Below are 12820 nucleotides of genomic sequence, written 5' to 3' on the forward strand. Positions count from 1 at the left end.
ACACAGCACAGGCTCACGTACTTCACCCTCTGTCAATGCACGGTCCACTCCAGTACTCTACCTGTCAAATGACCAGACCTCAACTGTTCACGGATGTTCCAGTATTTGACAGCTACCTAACAAAACTGGAGTTTGGGCATGGGAGAGGCAATGTCAAGTCCCGGGCCCATGGTTTAACCACTAGCCTACAGGGCACTTATACCCCCTTCCTGCCCAGGACAATTTCCAGCTTTCAGCACTGTCAAACTTTGAATGACAATTGCGTGGTCATGCAACACTGTACCCATATGAAATTTTTATCATTTTTTGTGACAGATAGAGCTTTATTTTGATGGTATTTAATCACCTCGGGGTTTATTTTTTCTTAAACCAAAATCCACTGAAAATTTTGACAAAAAAAAAAAAAAACGAAACCATTTTAGTTTGTTATAAAATTTTGTAAATAAGTGATTTTTCTCCTTCACTGATGTGCGCTAATGAGGCTGCACTGATGGGCACTGATGAGGCACTGGTAGCTGGCACTGATGAGGAGGCACTGGTAGCTGGCACTGATGGGCATTGACAATCACTGATACATGGCACTGATAGGCGGCACTGTTAGGTGGCACTGACTGGCGCTGTTAGGTGGCAGTGAAAGGCAGCTCAGATGGGCACTGATATGTGGCATGGATGTTCACTGGTAGGCACGGATATGTGGCATTGATGTGACATGGATGAGCACTTAGAGCTGGCACTGATGGACACTGACAGGTGGCACTGCTGGGGCTACACAGATCATCAGGGCACACTGATCAGTGCCCTGATGACCAGTGCACGTCCCCTCCGAGGAATGCCGATTACCGGCTCTGCTCTCCTCTCCTCTGTTAGCGCGACAGCTCGTGAGGAGAGAAATGCCGATAACGGCATTTCCCTGTTTACATGTGATCAGCTGTGATTGGACACAGCTGATCACATGACCGAGCCGACACCTTCAGCTCTTTCCGTGGATTGGTGATCCGCTGTGTCCGAGGAACACAGCGTACCGCCGATCGCCGCGCATGCGTGGTGAGAATGGGAGGACGTCATAGGACGTCCTCCCAGAACGAGAGAACCGCCTTTCGTCTGTCATTGGACTATATGGCGGGCGGGAGGCGGTTAAAAGGGGCTCCACAGGGACCTTGGTCACAGAGCCTCAGTCACCCCTCTAGATCTAGAGTGACATACCAGCAACTGCACTTCAGCAATATTGTTAGATGAGGCACTTTAGGCCAGGACAGGTGCAGCTTCATTTACAAAACCAATGCATTATAAAAACACACATTTCACTGAAATTTCATATTAAAACTTACCACAACTTTTCACATATGTGTCCATGACCTCTGCACTTATTCCATACGGCCCTTTGTCACTCGGAGAATGTTTCCTGAAAAAGTTCTAAAAAAAGAAAAAAACTGGTCACGATTTCTGTAACGAAAAATTATAGTGGTAAAAAAAAAAAAAATACAACACTGGAGGACAAAAAATAAATAAATAATAGATAAGACATTCTAACACCTCCACTCCACTAAACATGCGTCTTTTCCTGTATCCCCTTAGGAAATATTTGCCAATATCTCCAATAATGAAACAAACGGCAATAAAAACCTTGAACATATATCACTGAGGCGCTGGACTCATCAACAATTTATGGTTGAAGGAGGTCAAATCAGATCCATATGGGGTTTAATGATCCTGATGAGGCAGCTCTTCACACAGCCACTCACCTGTCCCATGATCTAGCGGTGTGCTCACCGGCCATCCTCTGTCCCTGGCATCATAGGTGTGGGTGAAGCCACGAGCAGTGCTGCACGTTAGGAATGGTCCCGCAGTCTTCTGGGACCAGTCAAGTGTCCCAGAAGACGGCAGGGAGGGAGGAAGGAAGAATGGAAGGAGAACTTTCGCTTCCAAACATTGGTGGTCGGAGCAGAAGTGGGCACCTGTCAAAATCAACCCTAAGGGAAAAGTAATTGCCCCCAAAACCTAATAACTGGTTGTGCCACCCTTGGCAGCAACAACTGCAATCAAGCATTTGTGAAAACTGGCAATGAGTCTTTCACGTCGCTGTGGAGGAGTTTTGCCCCACTGCTCTTTGCAGAATTGTTTTAATTCAGTCACACTGGAAGGTTTTCAAGCATGATCATGCTCGGCCACGCCACAGCATCTCAAATCGGATATATGCCCGGACTTTGACAAGGCCATTCCAAAATCTTAAATTCTGGGGGGTTTTTGAACCAGAGGTGGGCCTGCTGGTGGGTTTCGGATCATTGTCCTGCTGCATAATCCAAGCGCACTTGAGCTTGAGGTCACAAAACAGATTGTCAGATATTCTCCTTCAGGATTTCCCAGTAGAACGCCGAATTCATGGTTCCATCAATTATGAGAAGTCGTCCAGGTCCTGAAGCTGCAAAGCAGCCCCAGACCATCACACTACCACCACCACGTTTGACTGTTATGAGGTTTTTTTTTTTAGAAATGCTATGTTAGTTTTACGCCAGATGTAACAGGATGCATATCTTTCAAAAAGTAAAATTTTTGTCTCATTAGTTCACAGAATATTTGCCCAAACATCTTGGGGATAATCAAGAAGTTTTTTGGCAAATGTGAAACAAGCCTTTGTTCTTTTTGGTCAGCAGTGGCTTTTGCCTTGGAATTCTCCCATGGATGCCATTTTTGCCCAGTCTCTTTTTGTTGAATCATGACTGACAACTCATGGGGCCCCGGGGCAATAGGGGATCATAGGGCCCCTGTGTCCTTGCCCAAACTCAAAAAAGCCTATGAAAAAAGGTACCAGGGGCATCTCATGGGGCCCCCTACTGACCCCGGGCAGTGTCCGAGTTTCTAAATGGTCAGTCCGCCCCTGATCATGAACACTGACCTTAACTTAGGCAAGTGAGGCCTGCAGATCTTTCGATGTTGTTCTGGGTACTTTTATGACCTCCTTGTTAAATCATAGTCGATGTGCTTTTGAAGTAATTTTGGTACGCCGGCCACTCCTGGGAAGGTTCACCACTCTTTCAAGTTTACTCCATTCGTGGATAATAGCTCTCACCATTGTTCACTGGAATCCCAAAGCCTTAGAAATGGCTTTGTAACCCTTTCCAGAAGGATATGTGTCAATTACCATGTATCTCATTTGTTCTTTAATTTCTTTAGATCGTGGAATGATGTGTTGCTTTTTGAGATCTTTCAGAATGCTTTACTTTGTCAGACAGCTTCTATTTAAGTGATTTCTTGATACAACAGGTCTGGCAGGTGAAATTTAAATTCAGCTTTCCAAAAAATGTGGTTAATCACAGTTCATTCATGGTTTAGCAGGGATGGAGGGTGGGGGGCAATTACTTGTTAACATTGGGCCAGGACAGCTTTTTTACCCTTAAAAAAAAAATGAAATCATTTACAAAATGCATTTTTTTATGAGTTCTTTGTGCAATATTAACATTTGTTTGATCTGAATCATTTAAGTGTGACAAATTTGCAGGGAAAGAAAAAAAATTCAGGAACGGGCAAATACTTTTTCACAGCACTGTAGGTTATGTGACAAAAAAAAAAAAAAACTAAAAAAAAAACACAAACCAAAAAAAACACACATCTAGTTTTCACAAGCTATTATACTCATTTTCATTAGAACAGATTGGTTTCAATCACAAATATGCCAAGCAAAAACAGTTGAGGGGGACTCTATCCCCTTCCTTTTCTATCCCCTTCCTGTTCTATACAAGGAATATTACAGTGGGATTGGATGAAGGTGGTTGACATTTTAATACAAAGATTTTCACATTGCTGCAAAAGAATCACTTCTTTACCAGTGAAACCAATTACAGGCAAGGGATTCCCCCTCAAAATGGGCACTACGACATGGTGATCTAACAGTGTGCTGATTTATAGCTGTGGTCCTCCCTGAGGACACCAACTGGCCATTGTTGGTGGGAATAATCGGGCAGCTTAGGAGAAAATATTTTCAGGTCACTCGAGCGCTACAGAAAGATTTGCTGCCTAGAGATTGGAAGAGACGTGTTCAACATTGAATGCCCTCTAATGCCAAAGCGGAGATTAATACTGGGCTGTAGAACATCTCGCTGCCACAAAACACTCACCTGAATACTTCCTTCTGTGGCAAGGACTTCAGCAACTGGCACAGACTGAATAAACTGCATGAATCCTGTTAGAGAAATTGAAGATCATATTAGGGACGAATTCTAATACAATCAAGAATATACACCAATCAGCCATAAATGTATGGCCACTGACAGGTTAGGCGAATAACACCGATTATTTTGTTACAATGGCATCCAAATATCGGTGGGATATATTAGGCAGAAAATAAACATTGTCCCTAAAGTTGATGTGTTGAAAGAAGAAAAAAATAGGCATAGCAGTTTGCTGTAGCTGCAAACCAGTCAGGGTGCCCATGCTGACCCGTGTCCACAGCCAAAAGTGCCTACAGCTGGCACGTGAGCATCAGAACTGGATCACAGAGTAATGGAAGATGGTGGACTGTAGTGGTGCAAAAAAATTAAAATTCTGGTGCTGAAACCGAAAATTCAAAATGCACTTGGCCGAAAACCGAAACTGAAATGCGCAGTTTTTAAAAATTGATATATAATTTTTTTGAAAAAATACACTTGGATTAAAAAAAAACAACAAAGAAAAAAAACAATATATACCCCAAGTTTTTTTGTAACATATGAAAAGGGGATGTTACAGCGAGTAAATGGATACCCAACATGTCACGCTTTAAAATTGTGCACGCTCGTGGAATGGCGTGAAACTACAATACTTAATCTCCATTGGTGATGCTTTAAAAATTTCTACAAGTTAGCAGTGTAAAGTTACAGAGGAGGTCTAGTGCGAGAATTATTGCTCTGAAGTTTGTGGCAATACCTCACATGTGTGGCTTGAACACCATTTACATATGTGGGCATGGCCTGTGTATGCGTTCACCAGTACGTGCAAGGATGGGGGGGGGAGAGAACACTACATTTTTTTTTTTTTTTTGCACTGTCCCTTAATAATAAGTGATTAAACCTTTTTTTAATCACAAGAAATGCATGCATCCCTTGTGATAGAAATAATTAGTAAAATATAAAATAAAATAATAATAAAATATGGCAGGAACTGGAAGTGACATTGCTCCTGTCCTCCAAGGGCATAGAGATGAGGCCATCTTTCCTTCACTCATCTCTATGCCCAGTGCTGGGATCGTTCGATGGTTTCACAATGAAGGCTGAGAACTACAGAGTGGTGGTGGCGGCAGCAGGGTTTTTTCGGCACCTGTTTTTTTTTTTTTACAAAATTTTGGTGCATCCCTAGTGGTCTGGTCTGATGAATCACATTTTTGTTTACATCATATGGATGGCTGGCTGAATTTGTTTTGCTTATCTGGGGGAGAGATGGCACCAGAATCCAGGCAAGTAGGTGGGAGCTGTGTGAGGCTTTGGGCAATGTTCTGCTAGGAAACCTTGAGTTTTGCCTTTCATGTGGATGTTCCTTGACATGTACCACCTGCCTAAACATTGTTGGTAACCAAGTACTCCCTTCATGGAAACTATCCCTGTTGGCAGTGGCCTCTCAGCAGGACAATGCACCCTGCCAGACTGCAAAAACAGCTCAAGAATGGTTTGAAGAACACGACGAGATTAAGGTGTTGACTTGGCATACAAATATTCCAGATCAAACAAGCTTGAGCTATGGAGGCCCCATCTCACAACTTACAGGACTTAAAAGATCTGCTACTGATGGCTTGCTTGTTGGTGACCAAGTACACCCCTTCATGGAAACCGTATCCCTGATAGCAGTGGCCTCTTTCAGTGGGATAAAGGTGCCCTGCCACACTGCAAAAATGGTTCAAGAATGGTTTGAGGAACACAATGAGTTTAAGGTATTGACTTGGCCTGAAAAAAAGTCTGATCCATGGAGAGCTCCACTTGCAATTTACTTGAGTTAAAAGCATCAACTACTGTTAGCTTGGTGCCAGATGGCACAACATACCTTCAGAGGTCTAGTGGTGTGCATGCCTCAACTGGTCAGGATTGTTTTGGCAGCAAAAAGGGGACCTACTTAATGTCAGGTGGGTGGTCAAAGTTAAGGCTGATCGGTATCTTTCAATCAGTTTTTACCCATCCTACCGGAAAATTTTCAGTTCACCAACAAATGGCTACTTTAAATTGAAATGTACAGAAATTTTCTCTGTCAACACTGCTAGCTAAAAAAACAGATCTGTGTTCTTGTCTAAGGACAATGTAAGGAGCCACTGTGTATCTACTGGGTGTACGCTTTTTACCATCTCTCAGTTTAGCTGTTTGGAGAAAAAACAAAAAACTCCCCATTACCTGTTCTAACCCCTCTTATCCCCCCCACTTCACCCCAATCCCTAAGCACTTACCCAACTCCTGTCAGTCCTGTCAGTGCACCTTAACTGTCTCAGCTGCAGCACCGCTCCACTCACCTGCTGGGATCACAGATGACAGCAGTGAAAGCCATAGGCTCCTACTGCTGTCAGTCAGGAGAAAGTGAGGGCGTGGCTTACCAATGCCATGTGTGTCTATTGACACACGACACATCTTTGGAATGCACACACAGATGCCCCCATAGTACAAGACTTGGTAAGGAATTACCTAGAGGAAGGAGTGGACAGAACTGGTGAGCATGGCCTAGCAGAGCTCAAGCCAACGACATGGCCTAGCAGAGCTCAAGCCAACGACATGGCCTAGCAGAGCTCAAGCCAACGACATGGCCTAGCAGAGCTCAAGCCAACGACATGGCCTAGCAGAGCTCAAGCCAACGACATGGCCTAGCAGAGCTCAAGCCAACGACATGGCCTAGCAGAGCTCAAGCCAACGACATGGCCTAGCAGAGCTCAAGCCAACGACATGGCCTAGCGGAGCTCAAGCCAACGACATGGCCTAGCAGAGCTCAAGCCAACAACTGCACTGATGTGTGGCAATGATGGGCACCGATAGGCGGAACAGATTGGCAGCACTGCTGGGCATACATTGGCATTGATAGGCAGCACTGCTGGGCACTTTTGGGGCTGCACCAGGGGCGGACTGACAACTCATGGGACCCCCGGGCAATAGGGGATCATGGGGCCCGTGTCCTTGCCCAAACTCAAAAAAGCCTATGAAAAAGGTACCAGGGGCATCTCATGGGGGCCCCTACTGACCCCGGGCCCTCGGGCAGTGCCAGAGTTTCCAAATGGTCAGTCCGCCCCTGGGCCGCAATTAGTGCCCCGATTATTAGTGTAGATGTCTCCTTTCACATTTGCCGGTTACTCGGCAATGCTTTCCTCATGTTGTGACAGCGTCAGGAAAGTGCTGCAGATAACTGGCAACTGTGTTTGCATAGTGATCAGCTGTGATTGGCCGCAGCTGATCACGTGGTAAAAGGGAACCGGACAAAGCAATCACAGAGCGCCGGGTGTGTACCGCAGCAGCCGCTGTTCGGGAGGAAGTCATAGGACGTCCTCTCAGAACTGGATGACCGGACTGTAGTCATTGGCTATAGCGCAGTCAGCAAGAGGTTAAATATAAAATAAACCGACAACTCTAAAAACTATTTTTAAAATCCCCCACAATTCAATTTCCTAATGTCTTGTTCAGTCCATTAAAAGGCTTTTTCTTTTTTTTTTCCCTCAGCGAACAGCTGCTCTCGAACAAAACAGGAGAACAAACATCCATTTGGTGTGCCGCCGCCTCCTCCTCCTTCTGCAGAGTCAGGGAAGGCTCATTTTGTCTGAGATTTCCATTAAGGAACACGAAGGTACAATAACGGTTCTTAACCCAACAATGGAACTATTAAAATGTCCTCAGAAAGAGCACTTGAATTATGTATACAGGTCTTCCTGAAATCCCCGACTGCTCTATTTATAAACAGAGGGCCGGGTGCAGAACACTTGACGGGAGTGCTAACCGTAATACTGGACACAGACAGGCAGAGCATCCGTCAGATCGGATCTGCCAGAATGAGAAGATTTACAGCTACTTAGAGTGAGGGAAGACTTAAAGTGGTTGTAAACCCTTCCATGTACCCAGTGAGGTGACTGGCCTCAGGTGATACACAGAAATGAAACAAATCCTCCTACATATGTTGTACCTCTTTATCTGCAGTGTCCTCTTCTTCACATCCATTCAAAGTGCTGAATTTATAAACCTTGTCTGCAAGTTCATGAAAAAAAAAAAAAAAGGGGTGGGAGGCTTAAAAATTACACTCTGCAGAGCTCAGTGAGGAAAGCTCTAAGAGCTGATTGGAGGGGAGGAACATGCCCCCTCCACAGAGCTCACTGGAAGACAGCCAAGGCTGTCAATCTGCTGGAGCTCCCTGCCTATCACCATTTTTCAGGTGGTGTCAGGAAAAATGATCAGAAGCGATTCATGCTGATAGCAGAGGAATGAAGCAACAGACAGAAATGACAGTGCTCTGGATTGAGACAAGTACACCCTATAGAGGGATATGCTCTGGATTGAGACAAGTACACCCTATAGAGGGATACGCTGTGGATGGAGACAAGTACACCCTATAGAGGGATACGCTGTGGATGGAGACAAGTACACCCTATAGAGGGATACGCTGTGGATGGAGACAAGTACACCCTATAGAGGGATACGCTGTGGATGGAGACAAGTACACCCTATAGAGGGATACGCTGTGGATGGAGACAAGTACACCCTATAGAGGGATACGCTGTGGATGGAGACAAGTACACACTATAGAGGGATATGCTCTGGATGGAGACAAGTACACCCTATAGAGGGATATGCGGTGGATGGAGAAAAGTACACGCTATAGAGGGATATGCTCTGGATGGAGACAAGTACACCCTATAGAGGGATATGCTCTGAATGGAGACAAGTACACCCTATAGAGGGATATGCTCTGAATGGAGACAAGTACACACTATAGAGGGATATGCTCTGGATTGAGACAAGTACACGCTAGAGAGGTATATGCTCTGGATGGAGACAAGTACACACTATAGAGGGATATGCTCTGGATTGAGACAAGTACACCCTATAGAGGGATATGCTCTGGATTGAGACAAGTACACCCTATAGAGGGATATGCTGTGGATGGAGACAAGTACACCCTATAGAGGGATATGCTGTGGATGGAGACAAGTACACCCTATAGAGGGATATGCTGTGGATGGAGACAAGTACACCCTATAGAGGGATATGCTGTGGATGGAGACAAGTACACCCTATAGAGGGATATGCTGTGGATGGAGACAAGTACACCCTATAGAGGGATATGCTGTGGATGGAGACTAGTACACCCTATAGAGGGATATGCTGTGGATGGAGACAAGTACACCCTATAGAGGGATATGCTGTGGATGGAGACAAGTACACCCTATAGAGGGATATGCTCTGGATGGAGACAAGTACACCCTATAGAGGGATATGCGGTGGATGGAGACAAGTACACGCTATAGAGGGATATGCTCTGGATGGAGACAAGTACACCCTATAGAGGGATATGCTCTGAATGGAGACAAGTACACCCTATAGAGGGATATGCTCTGAATGGAGACAAGTACACACTATAGAGGGATATGCTCTGGATTGAGACAAGTACACGATAGAGAGGTATATGCTCTGGATGGAGACAAGTACACCCTATAGAGGGATATGCTCTGGATTGAGACAAGTACACCCTATAGAGGGATATGCTCTGGATTGAGACAAGTACACCCTATAGAGGGATATGCTCTGGATTGAGACAAGTACACCCTATAGAGGGATATGCTCTGGATGGAGACAAGTACACCCTATAGAGGGATATGCTCTGGATGGAGACAAGTACACCCTATAGAGGGATATGCGGTGGATGGAGACAAGTACACGCTATAGAGGGATATGCTGTGGATGGAGACAAGTACACCCTATAGAGGGATATGCTCTGAATGGAGACAAGTACACGCTATAGAGGGATATGCTGTGGATGGAGACAAGTACACCCTATAGAGGGATATGCTCTGAATGGAGACAAGTACACGCTATAGAGGGATATGCTGTGGATGGAGACAAGTACACCCTATAGAAGGATATTCTCTGGATGGAGACAAGTACACACTATAGAGGGATATGCTGTGGATGGAGACAAGTACACCCTATAGAGGGATATGCTCTGGACTGAGACAAGTACACACTATAGAGGGATATGCTTCATTCATATTTCATGTCTGAGGTTTACAACCACTTTAACAAATACATTTAAAATGTGGCATTTCGAAGTCAACAAGCTAATGTTGGCGTGAAATAGGTGGAACTAATCTTTAAGGGGTATTTTATGAAGGCCACAGTTTTCTGTGCCAAGCGGCTGCCATTCTGCATAGTAACCACAGATGGGGCGCTCGCTCAGCACAACTGCCATTCACATAACACGTTGTATTTTATTCAAGGAGTACAAGCCACTCACTGATTGGACCAGGTGGAGAGGTGACATCATAATATTCTACTCATCCAATCAGAGAATGCCTTGTATTAACTGAAAAAAAAAAAAAAATAAGGTGGTGTTCTGTGATGGTGGAATGGTGGCTGTGACAAGTGAGTGTATCCCATGTATTCGCTATGCAGAAAGTAAGCCTCTCGTGCACAGGACCTAGAAAGACAATGGTGATCGCCGTAGAAACAGTTGGGTGGATCTCACCTGAGAAGGGGGTTTTTACTCTGAAACATTGTGATTGCTACCTCCGCCATATCGTCAGCAATGCAGCTGAAGGGCTTTTTTTCTGGTATCTCTGCATGTATATGGATGCCTGGACCTCCTCTCTGTGCTTAAGAAAATGTAGACGACGCTTGTAGCCGACAAGTTTGCCTTTGTCTAGAAAGAGGAATTGTGAGGAGAGCTTGTGCATGTACTTTATATGATGCTTCCTTTCATATACACAAAAAAAAAAAAAAAGAAGGGTAGGCATTTGGAGTGATGCCTATTTAGATATCACTGTAGTACCAGCAACAACTACAGTGATTTTCTCCTTCTCCAGCTGTCCCACAGATATGGATCTTGCATATATATTCATAAAATCCATTGCCTAGCCATTGGAAAAAAAAAAAAAAGATTTTATTTCACGTTGGGGAGGAACCTACGTGCTGACGTCACGTCGCAGCGTACGCGTGATGACCTGGCGGCCATCTTTGTAAGCGTTTTTTATTCATTGATGATTTTATGCTCCACGTGGCTGCCATCTTTTTAATAAAAACATACTACACTATAGGATACTGTCTCTGGGCTCGGTCTATGAGCTTGCCCTCTAGGAGGAAGGAACACCCCTTAGTGTCATTGCGCTCTGGGGTTGCTACTTTCTGGTGAGTGCATTGCGGAAGTCACTACATTTTGTTGATTTGATCACATCACTATTTTTGGGACGATTATGATACTTCGAGGACTTATATATTTTCATTTGTTACACCGTCCGTTTTGTTTTTTCATTGGAGTATTCAAAATTCCTTATTTCTTTTTTATGATGTTTCCTTTCTTTTCTACTATCACATTGGTCATCATTGATTATAAACACATTTTTATTAGCACTGCACATTGATATTATAGGGTTTTGTTTTGGTGGAGACAGAGTGCTTGCCATGTTGTGCTAGCTGCTTTACCTTTTTTGTCTTACACTCAATGTTTAATATATATATATATATATATATATATATATATATATATATATATATACACACACATACACACACACACATACAGTTGTGTTCAAAATAATAGCAGTCAGACATCACTAACCGGATCAATCACTGTTTTTGGTGGAAATGATATTTCTACATGGCAAATAATTTCCTAGCAGGTGTAGTAGAGTAATAGAAATCCAACAGACCCAACAGTCATGACATGCATGCTGCTGATTCTGTGTCATTGAATCACTCATTGAAAGGGGCGTGTTCAAAATAATAGCAGTGTGGAGTTCTATTAGTGAGGTCATTCATTCTTTAAAAAACAGGTGGCAATTATTGCCCTTATTTAAGGAAGGAAGGCAGCAAATGTTGTCCATGCTGGTTACAGTGCATTTCTCTCTGAAATTCTGAGGAAAATGGGTTGTTCCAGACATTGTTCAGAAGAACAGCGTACCTTGATTAAAAAGTTGATTGGAGAGGGGAAAACAAAGAAGTGCAGAAAATGATAGGCTGCTCAGCTAAAATGATCGCAAATGCTTTAAAATGGCAACCAAAAGCTGAAAGACGTAGAAGAAAGCGAAAAACTACCATTGGAATGGATAGAAGAATAGCCAAAATGGCGCAGACTCAGCCAACAATCAGCTCCAGGAAGATGAAAGAAGGTGTGACGTTCCCTGTGAGGACTGTTACAATTAGAAGACGCCTATGTGAAGCCAAGCTATCTGCAAGAAGTCCCCGCAAAGTCCCACTGTTGGGAAAAAGACGTGTGCTGAAGAGGTTACAATCTGCCAAAGAGCACATTGACTGGCCTAAAGAGAAATGGCGCAACATTTTGTGGACTGATGAAAGTAAGATTGTTCTTTTTGGGTCTAGTGGCCGGAGACAGTTTGTCAGACGACCCCCAAACACTGAATTCAAGCCACAGTACACTGTGAAGACAGTGAAGCATGGTGGTGCAAGCATCATGATATGGGGATGTTTCTCATACTACGGTGTTGGGCCTATTTATCGCATACCAGGGATCATGGATCAGTTTGAATCCATCAGAATACTTGAAGAGGTCATGCTGCCTTATGCTGAAGAGGAAATGCCCTTGAAATGGGTGTTCCAACAAGACAACGACCCCAAACACACCAGTAAACGTGCAACATCTTGGTTCCAGACCAACAAGATTGACG

At 44.1% G+C, this 12820-nt stretch overlaps 1 protein-coding gene across 1 annotated transcript in view; it reads right to left on the reverse strand.

Annotated features, from left to right (window-relative positions):
• Nucleotides 1-12820, reverse strand: part of LOC149467201 (phosphatidylinositol 3-kinase catalytic subunit type 3-like) — a gene marked incomplete at its 5' end in the record, with an annotated part of 189300 nt that overhangs the window by 157002 nt on the left and 19478 nt on the right. Inside the window, 2 exons of the mRNA XM_089672075.1 lie at nt 1329-1413; nt 4113-4177. Of these exons, the coding sequence (XP_089528201.1) occupies nt 1329-1413; nt 4113-4177 (150 nt within the window). The remainder of the gene's footprint in view (nt 1-1328; nt 1414-4112; nt 4178-12820) is intronic.

Source organism: Staurois parvus, unplaced genomic scaffold (genome assembly GCF_062004578.1).
Source record: "Staurois parvus isolate SC_StPar_1 unplaced genomic scaffold, SC_StPar_1.0 ptg000119l, whole genome shotgun sequence".
Taxonomy (NCBI): Eukaryota; Metazoa; Chordata; class Amphibia; order Anura; family Ranidae; genus Staurois; species Staurois parvus.